The sequence below is a fragment of the Colletotrichum siamense genome, assembly GCF_013390195.1.
Source record: "Colletotrichum siamense strain Cg363 chromosome Unknown KSG_Cg363_contig01, whole genome shotgun sequence".
Taxonomy (NCBI): domain Eukaryota; kingdom Fungi; phylum Ascomycota; class Sordariomycetes; order Glomerellales; family Glomerellaceae; genus Colletotrichum; species Colletotrichum siamense.
Genome location: NW_023501014.1, coordinates 5796282 through 5814526, shown reverse-complemented (window position 1 = coordinate 5814526; position 18245 = coordinate 5796282). Strand labels below are relative to the sequence as shown.

Below are 18245 nucleotides of genomic sequence, written 5' to 3'. Positions count from 1 at the left end.
ATGGAGTTCATAGGCCTACAGATGCTGGTGACCCTTCGCCAGCCTGAAGGCACCATGCTCAAGGGCACAGTCAGCGAGATTGAACCTGGCGCCAGTTTGACTCTGGCTAACGGCAAGCTGCCAACCCTCTTCACTCCCAAGGAGCCATCATGCTAACACCCGCCTTCGCAGTCTTCACCATGGGCACAAACCATTGGATCCCCAGAATATTGATCGATGCGGCCAACATACTCGAGCTGTCCGAGTACAAGGAAGAAATCGCGCCCAACACTTTCACCGCGCCGGGCATAAGTCCTGTTCCCGCCCCTGTCGTCACCCAGCCTGCGCAACCTGCCTTCGCTGATCCCGCAATCCTTAGTATGGGGAAGCGGCCCGGCTCTGGTATTATAAGCGGCAGCGACAGTCAAGTCCTTCCTGAGGTGATACCCCAACCAAACGTGGGCATTGCAAGGGACCCTCAGCCAGGACAACCTGGGGTTCTGCCTCCCGTCCATCTGGCGATGGCATCGAGAAAAGATGAGGTGAATATCGGCCTCAGCGAGTCTTTGCAGGAGTTGGACGTGGATGAGCCGACACCCACTGCTGCAAGACATTACGCCGCTGGAGCTTCTGTCGCGCAGGATGCGCACGAGGCATCGGGTCCGTCGCAACCAAAGAAGAAGAACAGGCGCCGTGAAAAGGCAAAGGCCCCAAGGAACGGCACTGCCGAGGAGAATGCGCAGGAAAGCACGCCGTCCCGTGGCAATCCCGCCAATCGTGGCAAGGGCTGGAGACAGACGCCCATCCTGCAGAGCTCGCCCTCATTCCAACCCTTCAATTCACTCAAGCGCGGAATCAAAGGCAAGAAAGACCTCCCCGAAAATGGCTGGGCATCCGAAGACGTCACCGAGGAAATGGCGGAATTCGACTTCGAGGGCAGTTTGGCCAAGTTCGACAAGCGCACCATTTTCGATCAGATGCGAAAGGAGGATCAAGTGGACGAGGCCGACAGACTGGTATCGCACAATCGCAAACCTAAGCCCGGAACCGCAGGCGGCAAGAATCTCCACTACACAGAAAACGTGCTCGACATGCCTTCCTCAAGCTCAAAAGCGAACCAGGATTTCTGGAACAGCGAGGCTGATGACGCCGTTAACGGAGGCGATCGGTTGAGCGGGCGCGAGGTCCGAAGCGCTCAGGGTAGTCGGAGGGCAGAGAGCAAGCCAGGGGCTGCAAGGAGGTCGCAATCTCGCAAGGCGAGCGCGCAGCTTACTAGCCAGCCCCTGAATCGCGTGAACTCCAGCGTACGTCTGAACAGACAGCCCCAAGCGTTGCTTCGTCAGAATAGTTCACAAAGCATTCTTAGTACTAACACTCTGCAGCATGGGACCCAGCCCGGCTTCTACCTCTTGCCATCAAACCGACGTCTGGAAACCGTCTCCGCTCTACAGATGCTCAATCTTGAGAACATAGCTGCAAATGAGATTGGGCTGACAGAAGACATGATGACGGAGAACGCGGGGCGAGGCATAGCAGAAGTCACCTTGACTGCGCTCGAAGACCCGGCCATCCAGGTACGACTCGGCACAGGCGGGGCTAATGCACCGACCGAGAATCCAGTGGCAGCTGCCACTGTTGTTATGCTGGCCGGTAACAACAAATCGGGTATCCGGGCGATTGCCGCGGCTCGGCATCTTAGAAACAAGGGGCTTAATATCCTCGTTTGTGTTGTTGGCATCGAGCGCGAGCGGGACTTGCTGGAAGACATGCGGCAGCAAATCCGAATCTTCAAGAACTTTGGAGGTCGCGTGCACACCAAGCTGGAGTTGTTTGAACAGCTCCGAAAGACATCTTCGAACCCGGCAGCCTCAGTAACCCTCATCATCGATGCCCTCTTGGGCTTGGCAATCTCGTTCGAGGAATTGCGAACTGGCGACCAAGCCACCGTCTACGAGCTGATTGAATGGGCCAACCGCAACGAAGCGTTTGTTCTCGCGGTGGATGTGCCAACTGGTATCGACCCGTCGACTGGAAAGGTCAGCATTATCGATGGTGGCCGTCTATATGTCAAACCCCGATACGTTGTCGCTATGGGCGCACCGAAGAAGGGGTTGCTCGAGGCGATGGCCCCGGTTGAATCGGATCCCATCAGTACCCAAGTAGGAGGGGCCGTGGCAGAGGACAACGACTGGAAGCTGTTCATTGCTGACATGGGTCTTGGTGCTGCCGTCTGGAAGAAAGCTGGGACCAAGATCCGCAGAGGCATCGACTTTGACAACAAATGGGTGCTGCAAATGCGGTACCAGCCAATCTTGACGCAGGAGTAAGCGATAAGGTCTTTTCGACGACAAAAGTGGAAATCAAAAGGAGCAGAGGTTAAGCTGGTTTACCTCAGGAATGGAACTACAAAAGCGACACTTCTTCATTCAAGTTACTGCATTATTAGGGCGTTTTCGTCCGCCCTTGGTTTGGAGGACATCATACATGAAGGAAAAGGAGTTGGGGCTTATCAATCATGCATCCCGGAAGGCGACAATGACCTTGCATGATATCTTAGCAGCGCGTGATACCGACATTAACCGGTTTCTTTCAATCACACTATTACTTTACTACATCTCATCTCTTGTTGGTGCTCTGACGACACGCATTAGCCTGCTTTGCAATGTATGTGATGCTAACTGATTCTGTGAACTGGCTTACAGCGCATCACTATTTAACCCGCACATCTTAGTGCCAGACGTCGCTTTCTTGGCACACCTTGGTCTCCGCCATATCCAAGCCAGGTGGATATTGGTATTAAGTTGGAATATCTGATACTCAAACACCTGTTCAATACTGCATGGCAGCCTTGGTGATCCCAGACGACAACTGGTCAAACTTCCATCTAGGTGACAATCCAGACGCAACGTTGAATATCGCATGCCCATTGAAATTCAAGCAGAGGTAACCTGGGGGCTGGGAGCAGCCAGCTTTCCTAGCCTGGGCCATGGGTTCTCCCACCGTCACGTTACCCTCCCTCCCTCCCTCCCGATCGATGATTCCTGTGTAGTCGAGGTAATAAGCGTAAGGCGACATTAGTGTAGGGCGGCATTTTGGGGGCCGAAAAGGGTTGCAGGGCATAGCATCGATAGCGGGCGGGTTAGTGCTGACGGCTCATGGAGCTGAGCGAGCTCTGCTTGCTTGCTTCGGACATTGGCGGGGGTGGGGGCCGGCCGGAGGTGTGAGAGAACGTGGGGCTTATCTGGACGATCCCTGGGTGATATCAGGCTGTGTTGCTGTGCGGGAGGAGAAGAAGAGGGATGGATCATGATTGTTTTCTGGGACGGTTTTTCTTAAGCGAGGGCGATGTGGTCAGGCTGTCGATGAGGGAGGAACATGGCTTTGACGGCATGCTGTCATGATGCGCGTCTCACGGTCCGGTGCCGTTTCCGGGTTGGCGGAGTTGTGACGGCGTTCGTATGGGAGATTGCCAAGGTAAGGCTGCATCAATTCAAGACGCGAGTGTTCACACTGGAGGCTTTGAGGGGGGAGGGGGAGGGGGGATGCCAAGGCGATGAAATCAAGAGCGCGGTATCCCAAATTCCCAGATCTCCTGGCGGGAAAGGTTCATACCCCCGTTTGTGTCTGGAATATCTCCAACAATGAGCACGCTTGCTGTGAAGATCGTCTAGGGGTGGGTAGCCTGGGTTCGGTCGGATTTCAATTGGTGATGCTACATAATTGCTCGAGCTGCTCATTGTTCTTTTCATTTTTGCCCATATAATCTAGTATGACCAGTGATGTTTGGTCAAAATATTCTCACCTTCGACTTGTACATCTACATGCCCCACTTTAAAAGCCATATTTTCTGGGAAGGTCGTGAGGTCGAGTCTGTCGGTCTTTTTTTTTTTCTTCCCGTCTCGTCTGGTGTAGAATGTGTGTTCTCGGGAGTCGGCAGAGGCTTCGAGATCTCGGCGGAACCGCTGCGGCCTGGAGGCGCAGAGGTGTGGGCAGCAGGCGCGATGACGGGGGACTGCTTGCTAGAACGTCTGGAAGATGGGAAGGAAGTGGCTGAGTAGAAGGGCAGAAGCACATGTCTGGTCAAGATAGCAGCGTTAAGCGCTGGAGGTGGGCGAGGATGCGACGGTGGTGGAAGGGTTCATGGTGTAAGTCGGACGATGCTGGTGGAGGCTGTGGGCTCGCCAGCCTGCTGGGGAGATATGTGCCATATCGTCACTATGGTGCGAGTGCCCCTGCTAGCTTACCAGATTCAGGCCCAAGTTTCGAAACGAATTTCTAGCATGGTTTGCTGTGTCAATTGGAGAAGCCCAAGAGTTTAGCTGTGGTGTTTGAGTCTGTTGACTCTGGACTCTCTTGAACCACTTACACACGAGTGTGTGTCAGTGTCAGGTTTGTGTCGAGGAAACAGGCAATGAGCCAGGAAACATCATTAGAGAGAAGCAAAAGCAGTACTCGATCCAATGACTGGCTCAGCGGGTAGACAAGCTTCTTTCTCATCATCATAAGGCTGGGCTGCTGAGACGAGATGGTGTGTGGGGGTGTGCCACATTGCAGTGCTACGGCATGCACAGCCAATACATGGCCCCCAAACATGCAGCGGGCTGGTGAACCACACGCGAGCGATCTTGCAGGCAGCGTGCTTCTCTCCCCAGCCGTGTCTTAGCTTGTCCGTACCGGCGGTTTCGACGCCGGAAGAGAGGCATTGGCGGGAGGCCAACGGGCAGGGCTCCGGACCGCTGCAAAGAATCGATTCCCACGTCGTATTATGAGAGTTGTATAAGAGATCGTGGCCGTCGCATGTCTGAGGCTGGATGCAACACCGGCGTGGCATTCCTTCTTAAAGGCTCAAGCGCGAGAATAGCTCTTACGAGTCTCTCCTGAGCGCTTTCAAGCACGCAGCACCTGCAGCCACTAGTAGTCGCATTCTTCTAGAACAACGAACAGACGAACGACCGTAACCAACACGGTTGTCGAAAAGCATCTCGGACCGGCCCGCCAAGTCACGAGACTGGCGGCAAACCAACTTCAGATGAGCTTCAGGTCCGACGTGGTCGAGGTGGGCTCCGATGCTGCCCAGTCTCACGGGTAAGTACGACTTCTTGTCCAAGAGCTCCCACCACAGGAATATGCCACAAACATACGGTGCTGACAATGACGAATAGACAGACGGATACGTCCAGCCACGACCACAGCCTGGCCCGCCGCAGCAACAATTGCCCGACCAATACCTGGCTGCAGGAATCGTTCTTGCAGACCGTCAACAACGCGGAGCGAATTGCCGCCGGCGGCCCCCGCCCCGGAGTGGGCATTTTCGGGATCGGACTGCTAGATACCCACATCAACCGTACGCCGACCATGCACTCGGCGCGCGACGCTCTTCCGGCATTCGACCACGCATCTGCGCCGACAGCCCCGAGGTACCTAGGCTGGCGGCAAAAAGTGGCAACGTGGCCTGCAGCTAGCCCACCAAAGAGGATAAACGATCGCAAGTTGTCTGTTTAAATTGGGGCGGCGACTGCGGCGATGGGTGTGGTTGCTCAAGAATTTCGGGGAGTGAGCAACCGGCGATGACTCGCCTCCAGGGGGGACCCGTTCGTTCTGGGACTGGAACAGGCATGGCGGGTGTAATGGTCCGTTTTGTTTGCAGCAGGCAATAAGCCGGTTGTCGCTCGTTTGCCGCCGCATGCATCAACCAACAGTCGCCTCCGTTGAGTTGCTGGTTGATGTGTATGGCTTGAAATTTTTTTCTTCGTCTGAGCTGGGATGAGACTGCGGCGTCTTGTCGGATCCGCCGCTCCTTTGGTCGATGTGTCGCAGAATAAACAAAGAAATCGCTCGCTACTTCCGTTCGCCCTCTGCTCTCTTTCTTCGCCGCCGCGCTAAAACATAGTTGCCGTAGTATCAAGGTAAGGAACCACAAGTCTTGAGGTTTCGGAGCTGAGGCGACTTTGGCAAGAAGACCAGAAGGGGACTCTGTCGAGGGGACCGTTCGAAATGTGATCTCGGTGAGGCGAAGGTGTGCAAATTGCCATTTCGATAAAGCTCACTAATGCAAAAAGACGATAAGCGTAAGGTACGGGGAAGCAGAGAGTCGATGTGGGGCATCCATGCCGGATGGGTAGGCATGATTGGCATGTACCTACCTGCCTAGGCTGCAGGCTGGCGTCGTGGCCGTGGTGTCTGCTGTGCTTGGACACCTGGAGTGCGTGAGTGTCTGTCTGCCTACGGGTCCCTCAAGGTCAGCAACCAAGCAAGAGTGGAAGCTTCCAACACTTTCCACTGCCCTGACGACACCTGAATCATAGAGCTTGGGCCAGATACAGAGCCTGGATACCTCCATTATCTAAGCCGCCGAAGCCACCGGAGACCACTTAATCCGCCCCACTCTATGATTTCATTGGTCGCCAGGGACCACTTCCCAGCGATTGCCGCCTCCCGTCACCTTTGCTGCTGGCCTTTACGTGCACCTAGTTCTCCGAAAGCAAAGCTTCCATCTACCTCTCACCTTTATCTCCGTGATCCACGACTACCCTTTCTCCATTACCACACACGCAAGGGGATATAAACCATTCCCATCAGTCCCTTCCTTCCTGTGTTGAACCCATTTGCGGACAACACACGTATTGACAGCTTCTCCCCCACACCGCTGACGATCCCACCTTCCCACCTTCACCTCAACAGCCGCATACGATCCGAAACCGTCAAACACACAAATCGTCACGATGGCTCCTCCGTCGGAACAGCCCGCCGAGCACAAGAAGGTCAACCTTATGTGAGTTAAACCCGGCTTTCTCTGCCTCGGTGGCATACTCGAACTTGGAAGGAGCGATGCTGACTATGGTCACCAGGGATGCCTCCGGTGCCGAGGTCAAGGATGTTTGTCTCCCCGCCTCCCAGCTACCTACGATCCATTCCGCAAGCTGCGGCGATACTGACTACCAAAAACAGCAAGATGATACCGCGACCGCTATTCTGAAGAAGAAGAAGAAGCCCAACCAGTTGATGTACGTGAGCTCTTGGTGGTTTGGGGTAACGTTCAGAGCACTGACTGTGGAGCAGGGTTACCGATGCTGTGAACGATGACAACTCCATCATCGCTCTGTCTGAGAACACCATGGAGGCTCTCCAGCTCTTCCGTGGTGACACCGTGCTTGTGCGCGGCAAGAAGAGGAAGGACACCGTTCTCATCGTACTCGCCGACGATGAGCTCGATGACGGCAGTGCCCGCATCAACCGTGTCGTTCGCCACAACCTGCGCGTGAAGCACGGTGACATGATTACGATCCACCCTTGCCCCGACATCAAATACGTGCGTCCTACTTGTATACACCCTCGCATTGGAGCGGGATACTGACTCTTTCACAGGCCAAGCGCATTGCCGTCCTGCCCATCGCTGACACTGTCGAGGGTATTACCGGATCCCTCTTCGACGTTTTCCTCGCCCCCTACTTCCGCGAGGCCTACAGACCAGTCCGCCAGGGCGATCTCTTCATCGTCCGCGGTGGTATGAGGCAAGTAGAGTTCAAGGTCGTCGAGGTCGACCCCCCCGAATACGGCATTGTGGCCCAGGATACGGTTATTCACTGCGAGGGCGAGCCCATCCAGCGCGATGAGGAGGAGAACAACCTGAACGAGGTCGGCTACGACGACATTGGTGGTTGCAGAAAGCAGATGGCCCAGATCCGTGAGATGGTCGAGCTTCCCCTGCGCCATCCTCAGCTCTTCAAGTCTATCGGTATTAAGCCCCCTCGTGGTGTGCTTCTCTACGGACCCCCTGGTACCGGTAAGACTCTGATGGCGAGAGCTGTTGCCAACGAGACCGGCGCTTTCTTCTTCCTGATCAACGGTCCCGAGATCATGTCCAAGATGGCCGGTGAGTCCGAGTCCAACCTTCGCAAGGCGTTTGAGGAGGCCGAGAAGAACTCTCCCGCCATTATCTTCATCGACGAAATCGACTCCATCGCGCCCAAGCGTGAGAAGACCAACGGTGAAGTCGAGCGTCGTGTCGTTTCTCAGCTGCTCACCCTCATGGACGGCATGAAGGCTCGCTCCAACGTTGTCGTTATGGCTGCCACCAACCGTCCCAACTCTATCGATCCCGCTCTGCGTCGTTTCGGCCGTTTCGACCGCGAGGTCGATATCGGCATCCCCGACCCTACGGGCCGTCTTGAGATTCTTCAGATTCACACCAAGAACATGAAGCTCGGCGACGATGTCGACCTGGAGCAGATTGCCGCCGAAACCCACGGTTACGTCGGTTCTGATGTTGCTGCCCTCTGCTCTGAGGCCGCCATGCAGCAGATTCGTGAGAAGATGGACCTCATCGATCTCGACGAGGACACCATCGACGCCGAGGTCCTTGACTCTCTCGGTGTTACCATGGAGAACTTCCGCTTCGCCCTCGGCGTCTCCAACCCCTCTGCCCTGCGCGAGGTCGCTGTTGTCGAGGTTCCCAACGTTCGCTGGGAGGACATTGGTGGTCTCGAGACCGTCAAGGCCGAGTTGCAGGAGAGCGTTCAGTACCCTGTCGACCACCCCGAGAAGTTCCTCAAGTTCGGTCTCTCCCCGTCTCGTGGTGTCCTGTTCTACGGACCCCCCGGTACTGGTAAGACGATGTTGGCCAAGGCTGTCGCCAACGAGTGCGCTGCCAATTTCATCTCCGTCAAGGGACCCGAGCTTCTCAGCATGTGGTTCGGTGAGTCTGAGAGCAACATCCGCGACATCTTCGACAAGGCCCGTGCCGCTGCGCCCTGCATCGTCTTCCTCGATGAGTTGGATTCCATTGCCAAGGCTCGTGGTGGATCCGTTGGTGACGCTGGCGGTGCTTCTGACCGTGTCGTCAACCAGCTTCTGACTGGTAAGTGCTGAAAACAGATCTTCAGTCTAAACGAATTGCTTGCTAACTTCGCCACAGAGATGGACGGTATGACCTCAAAGAAGAATGTCTTCGTCATTGGTGCTACCAACAGACCTGAGCAGCTTGACCCTGCTCTGTGCCGTCCCGGCCGTCTGGACTCCCTCATCTATGTCCCTCTGCCTGACCAGCCCGCCCGTGCTGGTATCCTGAAGGCCCAGCTTCGCAAGACCCCTGTCGCCGGCGATGTCGACCTCGACTTCATCGCCTCCAAGACCCATGGCTTCTCCGGTGCCGATTTGGGCTTCATTACCCAGCGTGCTGTCAAGCTTGCCATCAAGGAGGCTATCACCGCCGACATCCAGAAGACCAAGGCGCGCGAGGCTGCTGGCGAGGAGGCCATGGATGAGGACGAGGAGGACCCCGTTCCCGAGCTTACTAAGCGTCACTTCGAGGAGGCTATGCAGATGGCTCGTCGCTCTGTCAGCGACGTTGAGATCCGCCGGTACGAGGCTTTCGCCCAGCAAATGAAGAACGCTGGCCCTGGCGCGTACTTCAAGTTCCCCGAGGGTGATGCGGCTGCCAGCCAGGCTGCCAACAACTTCGGTGATGCTGGTAACGATGATGACCTCTACGACTAAAGGGTGGGCTAGGATAGATTGCCACTTAATGCTGGCCGGCCTTGTATTTTAGTTTTTTATTGCGCTCTCCGATACATCTACATCATCGAATGACTAGATGATGAACCGGGTCACAGAAATCCAACGAAGGTGGAGATCTGGAGGCGGATGGAGTTGGTAGACAGGTAGTCTCATGCAAAGTTGATAAGTTACAAGTGGATCACAGACTCTCGCGTTGCCGACGTGTGTAGTGGAGGGTGACACAGCCCAGTTGGAACAAGCCATGCAAATTGGGAAACCACACGGTGGGAATAAGCTTAGACGACGAATTCGCAAGGTATAGTCTGAATGAAAGCTATTTCAGCCTACGGTTAATCATTGCTTGGCTGGCTGTCTAAAAACTTGATATCGTGTGCGCTCCTACCTTCTCGTAAGGTAGGAGCCGAACCCCAATGAACTGTCCGAATCCAATTTTATACACGTATGCGATGCCGCCCCCCAGCATCGACTTGAAGTTGATATGAAAGACTTTTCGTTAAACCACCGAGTCTTTCGCTCGAACTCGGCCTGGTCTCGTCTCCTGTAGCACGGCCGCCCATTACACCATGGTAGGTCGTTTATTTCATTATTTCTCGGAAGCGTCACTCCCGCTACTCTTCTCACGCGCCGCCCGTATCGCTGTTTGCTCTTCATCGCTTCGCATCCTCTAGCTCCCGCCCGCGTTGTCGATTTCGCATACTGCCTCTAAACTATCGCGTGTCACCTTGATAGCTTCCTCGACGACAGCGGCCGGGATGGCGAGGCTGGGCGGGTTGTTGGGGTCCGCGGCGGACGCTGCCGTGCCTGCGGCGGGTGTCGGGGTGGAGGACGCGCCGTTAGTCTTCTTGTCCTTGTCCGTTGTGCCGTTAGTCTTGGATGTTGACGGAGACGCGGTCGACGGTGCGGGTGGGTTGAGGGTGTCCTGTCGGACGTCGTCCAGGACGCGGCGGAGGAGGGCTGGGAAAGTCGTGACCTCGCCGTTGCGCAGGAGGTTGAGAGCATGGTTTTGGATGAGGGTTGGCCAGTTTGCTTGGTTCGCGTTGAGGCTATGGAGGAGGTGCTCTTGGATCCTGAGGGGAGAGACACGAGCGTTAGTGCTGTGCCAAGAGAACACGTCGGACAGGCAGAGGCTTACTTCGTGACATGGCCCTCCTTGAGTAATAATGTGTTGATTTGCGATCGAAGCTCGGGATCGAGAGTTGCTGCTGAGTGGTTTGCGGCCGAGGGGGGCACCTTGACCGGGGTTGAGGATGCGCCCGACATGGTGATGGTCTGAGAATTGGTGTGTGTAAAGTGGTCTCGAGGGACACGTCTGAAGGGCTTCACTGATGTCCTCAAAGCAGTTGATGCTTCGCGAGACCTTCGACCTCAAAGTATCCTATCGCAAAAAACACACGATTCGTTGGGGAGGCGCCGGCGGTCCACAAGACAACGGCAGGAGATGAAGTTAGAATGCTCTTTGCGACTCTGAAGGTGCCGTTGTTAGTAGGTGGTAGAACAGTCTTTGCTTTAGACAGAGCTCGCCTTGATTGGAATATGTACCTTTAAAGTTACTTTGTCGTCTCCTCAACAGAGTGTCTGCACGAATTGGGTCTCCTTCAGCAGGCTGGATGGTGATTCTAGTGGCAAGGCTGACTTTTCGGGACATGGAAGCTTAGCAGCTCTCGCAAGTTCGCGCAAGGCTGAGTTATGCAGGGGTGTCTTGTTTAGGCAGGCGGTGGGCACGTGGGGTTGGAACTTGCGACGACCATCACCACGCCATCGGCAGGCACCTCGACCCCACTCTTGGCTTATTCGCACGAACAAAAAAGGTGGTTTCAGTGTTCCCCAAAGTCGGCCGCGGCCGGTCTTCCCTCCGCTGGACCCAAAGTAATGCAACCACCCACCGAGCCTCAAGTGAACCTCACTGGTGTCAAGACCTGTCAACTCCATCTCGTCCGAACTATCGAGGCTTGCTACAACTTCTTCTGGCAGTTGGGGCTGGACCATCGGGCTGGACTGCGTCGTCCGCAAACATACTTCGGCTTCGGCTTCAACTTCGCCTCAGCAGCGATCGTCGCGGTCGAGACTCTTCTTTCCATCTGAACCCTCACAACTCGCGGCGATTCACGGAACACGCGATGCAGATGGCAAATATTCGCCTCATTCCCGCTCGCGACTTCTATCAGCTTCTGCCATCTTTGCGTCAGCTCAAGCCTACTGCGATCACCGAGCGAGCCATGGGCCTGTCATCGGAGCTGTCTCTCATCGACAGGTGACAGCTCACATGTCGCCTTGGATCCCACCGAAGTGGAACAGGAGGGTGGAAAGAGGAGCCCGGCCTCTGTGTCCCCTCCGTCATCGATTTTGAAAAAGCTCTTCATCGATCCGACCGCCTGTTGCTAATTATTTTTTTTTTCTCCAAGGAGGATCTAACCCCCAGCAGCGTCCACCGCAATTTCATCGAAAGTACTGTTCACACGCTTCCCATGCAGCTCTCAGACTTTGCCATGCACGGGAGAAGCATGGGTTCCAGACCAACACCCGTCGTTCGCTGCGCATGTCACTGCAGCGTGGCCCCGCTCCTCGCCGCGGTTCCGACAGGCGGCGGCGATGCTACTCTCGAAAACACGACGTCCCCATCAAAAAGAGTCCAACTCGCCGCGCCGACATCCTCCGGCCCGTTCCCGGAGGGGCATGACCGCACCGCGCATGGAACTAATCAAAATACACTCACGGGGCAGCACTCATCAACGACTCATGAGAAACGGGCCCTCCCGCAGCGTCTATCCCTTCCGAGAAGGAAGATTCCGGTCTGAACATGTAGCTCGCCGAAGGAGAAGAACATCTTGTTCGCTTCATCTCGAGCTGCCGCTGTTAGTCCTGGGCCTCTCGCATGCAACAACGGTTCAGACGCTCATCGCGGATTGGACGGCAGCGAGGACGGCACGAATCTTGACCAACCAACCCAGCCTCCCGTAACCGAGCCCGGTGTTGTATCACCCTACCAAGCGGGCAGATCAACCGGTCACGTTGCCCATCCTCGAGCAGCATGGCCATGGCATGCTCGTGCCCCACCCACCGACATGCCGGTGACCGGGGGTCTGGAATCCCGCCTGCTGGGAACGTGTCGGGAACGTTCACGTATTCCCCTCATCCGGAATTTGAGAGGTGAGGAAAACTCGGGGGTAATGCAAGAACGCGGACCAAGGTGCGAGTGCGTTGCTTGGCTGCGTCCGTTTCGCTGTGTCGGAAACACCTCATGTGGAAGTCCACTTGTCGGTCAGGTCGCCGACAGCCCTGCCCAGCTCACCGATGCGATTGTGCATGCCCGACGGAAGAAGGAAAGAAAATCAAGAATTAAACTTCCTTCTATTGCATTGCTTCGGGCGGCACGCGCAGGCTGGGCGCCAAAAAAGCAAGCAAAACATCATGTCTCTCAGCTATCTGTATATCCCAGATGCGTCGAGGCAGACGAGGATTCTCAAGTGGTGTACATGTGTTGTATTCCCATTCGGCCGGATCTCAGCTTCACCTCCTTTCAGGTACCAAAAATCCATGCCAGACGGACGGGATCACAAGACACCGAGCCAATGCTTCTCTGGATCGGTTCCGAGGCCCATGTCCTACTTTGCAGTGTCGGTCACATCCAGCACACACTACTTCCAATGAACGTCCCATCATTGCCTCAAGGGCGGGAGAAGAAGGCCTCAATACCAGGAGTCCAACCAAATTTCGCGCTCGCTGATCGTGTAAGTCCACGGTCTGCGATAAGAGGGCGGGGGATCCATTTTCACACACCCCAGCCCGAAAATTTTAAAACCTGTAATACACCGACCCCTTCACCGCTACTATCCCCGGCAGCCATGTATACATGCTGCATGTATGCAGGTTGATGAAATGCCACCCGACGAACGCAACCCCCGGCAGCCTCCCGGTACACCGTACCGCGGGACCACTTCTTGGGCAGCTCTAGCTCGATGCGGGCGGAAGATACATCGGGGGTTCCACGCGGTGGCTTTTTGTTCTAACCGTCGTTTCTTTTTTCCTCCTGTCGCGTCTCTTGGGTATGTATGTACGTACAACATCTGGCATGCTTTGCTTGCACGGCTTTCTTGCACCATGGCTTCCATCCCGTCCCGTCCCATCCATCTCAACCTGCTAAACGGGCGTGCTTACCGCGAGGCGCGGGAAGGGATAGGAAGGATAAGCACTGCGTCTAAGCCATCTCCTGCAGGGTCTCGTGGGATTTCGTGACTGGACTGTCGTACTCCCCGAGAGTGTGTGCCTCCAAGAATCCCTGCTTGTTCAACGTCTATCTTGGCCGCATCAGTTTTGCTCGAGTGCGAGGCTTGTGGTAACCTGGGGGGGGGAGAAGGAGCGCGAGAGGGACCGAGATTTGAGATTCATCTACCGACAGAAAAGCCCATGAATCAGGTAAAACTAGAGCAATCGCAAGCGCGGTCCGCTCTGCGCGTGTGTGAGTAAACTTTTGCCAGTACATGATGCGTGTGCGTGTGCGACGACGCTCGAAGATCGCCTCCTCCCCCCTCTCGCCCTGCGAAAGGGCGATCCTGTGACCGGGGGTGCGGAAGAGAAGAAGGTCAGCTTCTAAGCACCGTAATATTGCATCGTCAGAACTGAGTTTCCCGTCGGAGTGCTCCCCGCGGGTAGTAGCTCAGCACGCCAAACACAGACTCGGTTCGAAAATCTCACGATGTAACAGGCGCTTCCGTTGCAACCGTACCTTTCTCGAATCCTTCCAACCGGGCCTCTGCCGTCATTTGTTCCGGGTACCGCTTCCTTACATGTCATTTGTCGATTCCCCCTTGATCCCCATTTCTCCGCCGTCACATATCTCAATTCTTGACAAGAAGCCCATTCTTGGCAATCCGGTCGGAATGGCTGGTTCGGGGGTGGTTGGTCTCTATCAAAGTTTGAGACGGCATGTTATACCGACATTTGGCACTCCTACCCCCCGGACTAAGACAATCGACCAATTGTTCCAACACGGCAAAGAAGAAGAAGAAACAATAGCGATGTGATCAAAGATATGGCGCTTCTCCGCTTCTCCGCATGTCAGTCACCGGAAGCAAGGTCTAGAAGCAGTGAGATGATGCTAGCATCTCCGATGAAGGTCAACAGTTGGAGTAACTGCTCCATCTCGAGTTGGTCGTTGGGCACTCGGTATCTGTCGTCTGACCTCCCGGTGTACTACGGCCACCACCACTACCAGAAAGGCAAAGAAGCACAGCATTTCCAGCCCAGTTACCACTTCGGGGCGAGCCTCGTCTACTGACACGTTACTTGGCATCAGCCGCCCGAGTCGCACGGCATACTCGGCCGCGGCCGCCTCTAAGCGGTGGAGGGGTGCGGATGAGTTGCTGCTGGACTTCTTTGCTGTAACCTCGATGAGATTTGTGACAGGGGTGTTTGTCGACGAAAGCTGAGGGTTGTGATACAATACCCGAGTAACGACGACCTCGTACCTTTCTTTCCGTGTTCCTAAACATTGTAGCGATGAAAGAAAGAAGGAAGAAGCGGTTTGGCTCAGTGACATTGTAATACCATTCCGCGGCGCATGCCATGAGCGCGGTATACTGTTGCCAAGCGGTGATCATTTGCTGCAACTCTTCGGATTTACATGGACGGCTCCGTATTATCAAAGTCCTCTCCATGCCGCGCCTGGCTTACACGGCCGCCGGCAAAGCTCGGCGATATGACATGAAATCTAAGACATCTAGGCGTACGGTTTCATGCGCCAACCCTGATGTTCTGCATTAGGGACGCAGAACAAGATATCTGTTTTCCAAAAATGAAAAATAAGCACCCTCCAGATTCATTGTGAGACAATGTTCGATTTCGTGTGCTCAGCTGATGGCGGATGTGGGTGTCGTTGACACACATACATACACATACATCTACGATACACCCAGAGTTCGCGTTGAGCCCCGGCGCTCCGGACCGTGCCCCAGAATCCTTTCGCCATGTAACACTCACTTTGTATCATGATCTATCCTCGTCTACGGGCGATTTTGTACAATCGATTGGGCCAGTTCTCACCAGTGGCGCACGCAAGAGAATCATCAAGCCACCGCCCAACGTTCAAAGTTGTAATATGGTCAAGCATTTCACAGCACGTATGACTCGGGCGCCGCGCCCATCACCAGACATGTAACGACACGCCGCGACTTGGCTTGCAAGCCACCTCCGCCTTTCTCGCGCCGGGAAACGCCACAAACTCGGTTCGTCTCATGCCGTGTACCCGTTATTTTTTGATGTTGGACACACCCGACTCGACCGAACCCCCTGTCCATTAACATGAGAGACGATGAGGTGGAAAGGCCCAAAGGAAAAAAAAAAAAAAAAAAAAAAAAAAACCATCTGGAAGGACCGAATGTTCCCGCTACAAAGTCGGGGACGGCTGCAGTGCGACGCATAAGGGTTCCCGTCCTTCCGATTCGTGGTACCCGAGGGAATGGAAACATTAACAAAAAAAAAAAAAAGGCTCCATTGACCTCGTATCGACAGGAGAAACGAACAGGCAGGGCCACGCGTTTCGATACGCCAAAGAAACTGTAAATCAGCAAACGGAAGCTCGGCCGCTGAAACAGGGAGTGATTATGCCTCTAGCCTCGCCCGCTCATGTTTTTCTGCTTCTGCGAAAGAAACCTTACTCGCCTTACAGACGGGCGAGCTTTCGATGACAAAACCACCAACCAACCACAAGGGGTCGCGCCGTGCCAATCCAGGGACCCTCCAATACCACCACCACAACTTTGGGCAGCACCATTAGCAGAGCTGCGCCCATTGAGTTCGGATCTTTTTTCCAAAAGGTCTGGACCGTCGAGCTTATGACGGCGTCGCGTCGATCTCACCTCAGATGGCTGGCGGCTGCATCAGCCGGTTTCCCCGCGACGCAGGTCGCCCGATACGATTTCATGTGAACGCCAAGATGGGATGGTTGATGAAATCTTAGCGATTATTAACTATGTTCTTATTATTCGCTTGCTCGGGGGACATGACAAGATATCTGTCATCCTGAAACTGGGAACGAGGCGCGGAAACTCGAGTCTACAGTCATTGAAAAGTCGTATGACAAGGAATGTCTGGGTTTGGACGAACGGCCGTTGAGAGAGAGCAGAGCGCCGTCGTCGCTTTTGAGGCTGAAGAAGGAGGCAGGTCACGATGTGGGGGATCAACGGCACTTCTGGGTGTGCTGGAAAAGTCCCACTTCAGGTTGCCATCCCCCACGAGCCATGCTTCCCCGGACCAACCCCTCAAACAGGGCGGCTTTGCATACATGGTGCATATGTTGTTCGTTGAAATGACGTCTCAGCCTTGTGACACCACGCCTTTATTCGGGGGCCATGCTTCAATTCAACGTCATGAGCTTGCAGTGTGACACACGTATTCTGTTGCTGTACGACACCAAGAGAAAGATCTAGGCCTCGCCGGCGGGTGGCAAGCCGGCTGTATTAGCAACGTGGAGGAAGACAGTGGGCCGAAGAAGCATCACGGCCAAGCAGGACATTGATGATGGGCTGGGGCTTGCCGTCATTGGCGGAAGAGGGAAGAGACCCTTGTCGTCGGAGTTGACAATAGATGGTCTAGACACCTGCACACAATGCCGGTGGTGATTCGGACGGGGTTTCCGTTTCGCGATAAAGCGGTGGTCCAAGCAGGCCGCACGGCGAGAGGGCTGGCTGCATCCGTACCCAACTCGGCCCTCCTTGGCCCGTTGAATGCGCGCAGGCGGACGTCGGAATGCTGACCTCCGCCGCTTCGCAGCGCAAATTGGCCGAACGGGCGCAATGCAGCTGATCAGATTCGAACAAACGTGACGGCTTGCAACGCCGTGCGCAAGGCCACTCGGCCCGCGTAGGACACGATGTCAGAGATCAATGGACGATGATGACAAGCGACGGAAGAATAGGAAATATGCGATGCCAGGAATAAGCGAGAAATGTCAGGGTGGCTTCGTACCGAATCGTGTGTTGCATCTGATGAAAAGGCCAAAGCCCAATTCGTGCCATCGTTCGTCCACGGAGCACCCGCACGCATAAAGCGGGAAAGACAAGATGAAAACAGATGTAGACAGTTGAAATCGTACAGACTAATACTGGTTGTCGACGGCGTCCGGCCGCAGCTCGGCAAACTGCACCGTCCTCACCGACATGCGCGGGACGCATTTTTGGCGCTTCGGGGGCCCCCATTGGGGATCTCGATGAGGAAAGCGGACGCAGTTGTGGTGGTGGACGCAGTTGTGGTGGTGGACGAAGTGAGAGCGTGGCTCACGAAGGTATTGAGCAAGCAATGGCGCAGCAGGTGTTGCTAGACATTATGTTGCGCATCCTAGACAGATCGGACTGCTGTGGACGTCGGATGGTGGAGGTGAAACGGCTATTAAAAGCGTCGGCCGTCGACCAACCGGCTGGTCTGCGACAATTGCCCATCCACAGCGACGGGCGTGACTCGATGCTGGTGTTGCAGATCCGTCACCAACCTCTCACTCGATGGTAACCTAAGACGGTCTAGGCGACCAAACTCACCGATACCTCGACATGTTATCAACGCCTTCTCTCTGAGTGCTGGATACTTAGTACACCTAGTTGGGAGTTGGTCGTCCTGTGTGTATTGAGCTAGGATCAGGAACGTATGCCATTACTGTTCCCGTGGCTTGGCTGTTTGCCCCGTATCGTACCTCACGGGAATTTGTCGCGTTTCTCGGTAGGCGACTTGTGATAACTCGCATTTTTGCCGCAGTGATTTTC

General features: G+C 55.1%; 4 protein-coding genes across 4 annotated transcripts; 3 read left to right on the top strand and 1 right to left on the bottom strand.

Moving 5' to 3' along the window:
• On the top strand, nt 1-2306 carry edc3 (Enhancer of mRNA-decapping protein 3; the record flags this gene model as incomplete). Its single annotated transcript, XM_036633308.1, has 3 exons — nt 1-94; nt 172-1283; nt 1362-2306. The coding sequence occupies 3 exons, from the start codon at nt 1-3 to the stop codon at nt 2304-2306; spliced, it is 2151 nt and encodes a 716-aa protein (XP_036502147.1).
• A 2702-nt stretch (nt 2307-5008) lies between these two features.
• On the top strand, nt 5009-5481 carry CGCS363_v001458 (uncharacterized protein; the record flags this gene model as incomplete). The annotated part of the gene is made up of 2 exons (XM_036633307.1): nt 5009-5064; nt 5142-5481. The coding sequence occupies 2 exons, from the start codon at nt 5009-5011 to the stop codon at nt 5479-5481; spliced, it is 396 nt and encodes a 131-aa protein (XP_036501100.1).
• Nucleotides 5482-6701: 1220 nt separating this feature from the next.
• cdc48 (Cell division control protein 48) lies at nt 6702-9474 on the top strand (the record flags this gene model as incomplete). Its single annotated transcript, XM_036633306.1, has 6 exons — nt 6702-6751; nt 6828-6855; nt 6928-6983; nt 7039-7288; nt 7345-8836; nt 8894-9474. The coding sequence occupies 6 exons, from the start codon at nt 6702-6704 to the stop codon at nt 9472-9474; spliced, it is 2457 nt and encodes an 818-aa protein (XP_036501101.1).
• Nucleotides 9475-10159: 685 nt separating this feature from the next.
• On the bottom strand, nt 10160-10755 carry CGCS363_v001456 (uncharacterized protein; the record flags this gene model as incomplete). The annotated part of the gene is made up of 2 exons (XM_036633305.1): nt 10160-10562; nt 10628-10755. 2 exons carry the CDS (start codon nt 10753-10755, stop codon nt 10160-10162), a joined length of 531 nt encoding a protein of 176 aa, XP_036502148.1.
• Between the last annotated feature and the right edge of the window lie 7490 nt (nt 10756-18245).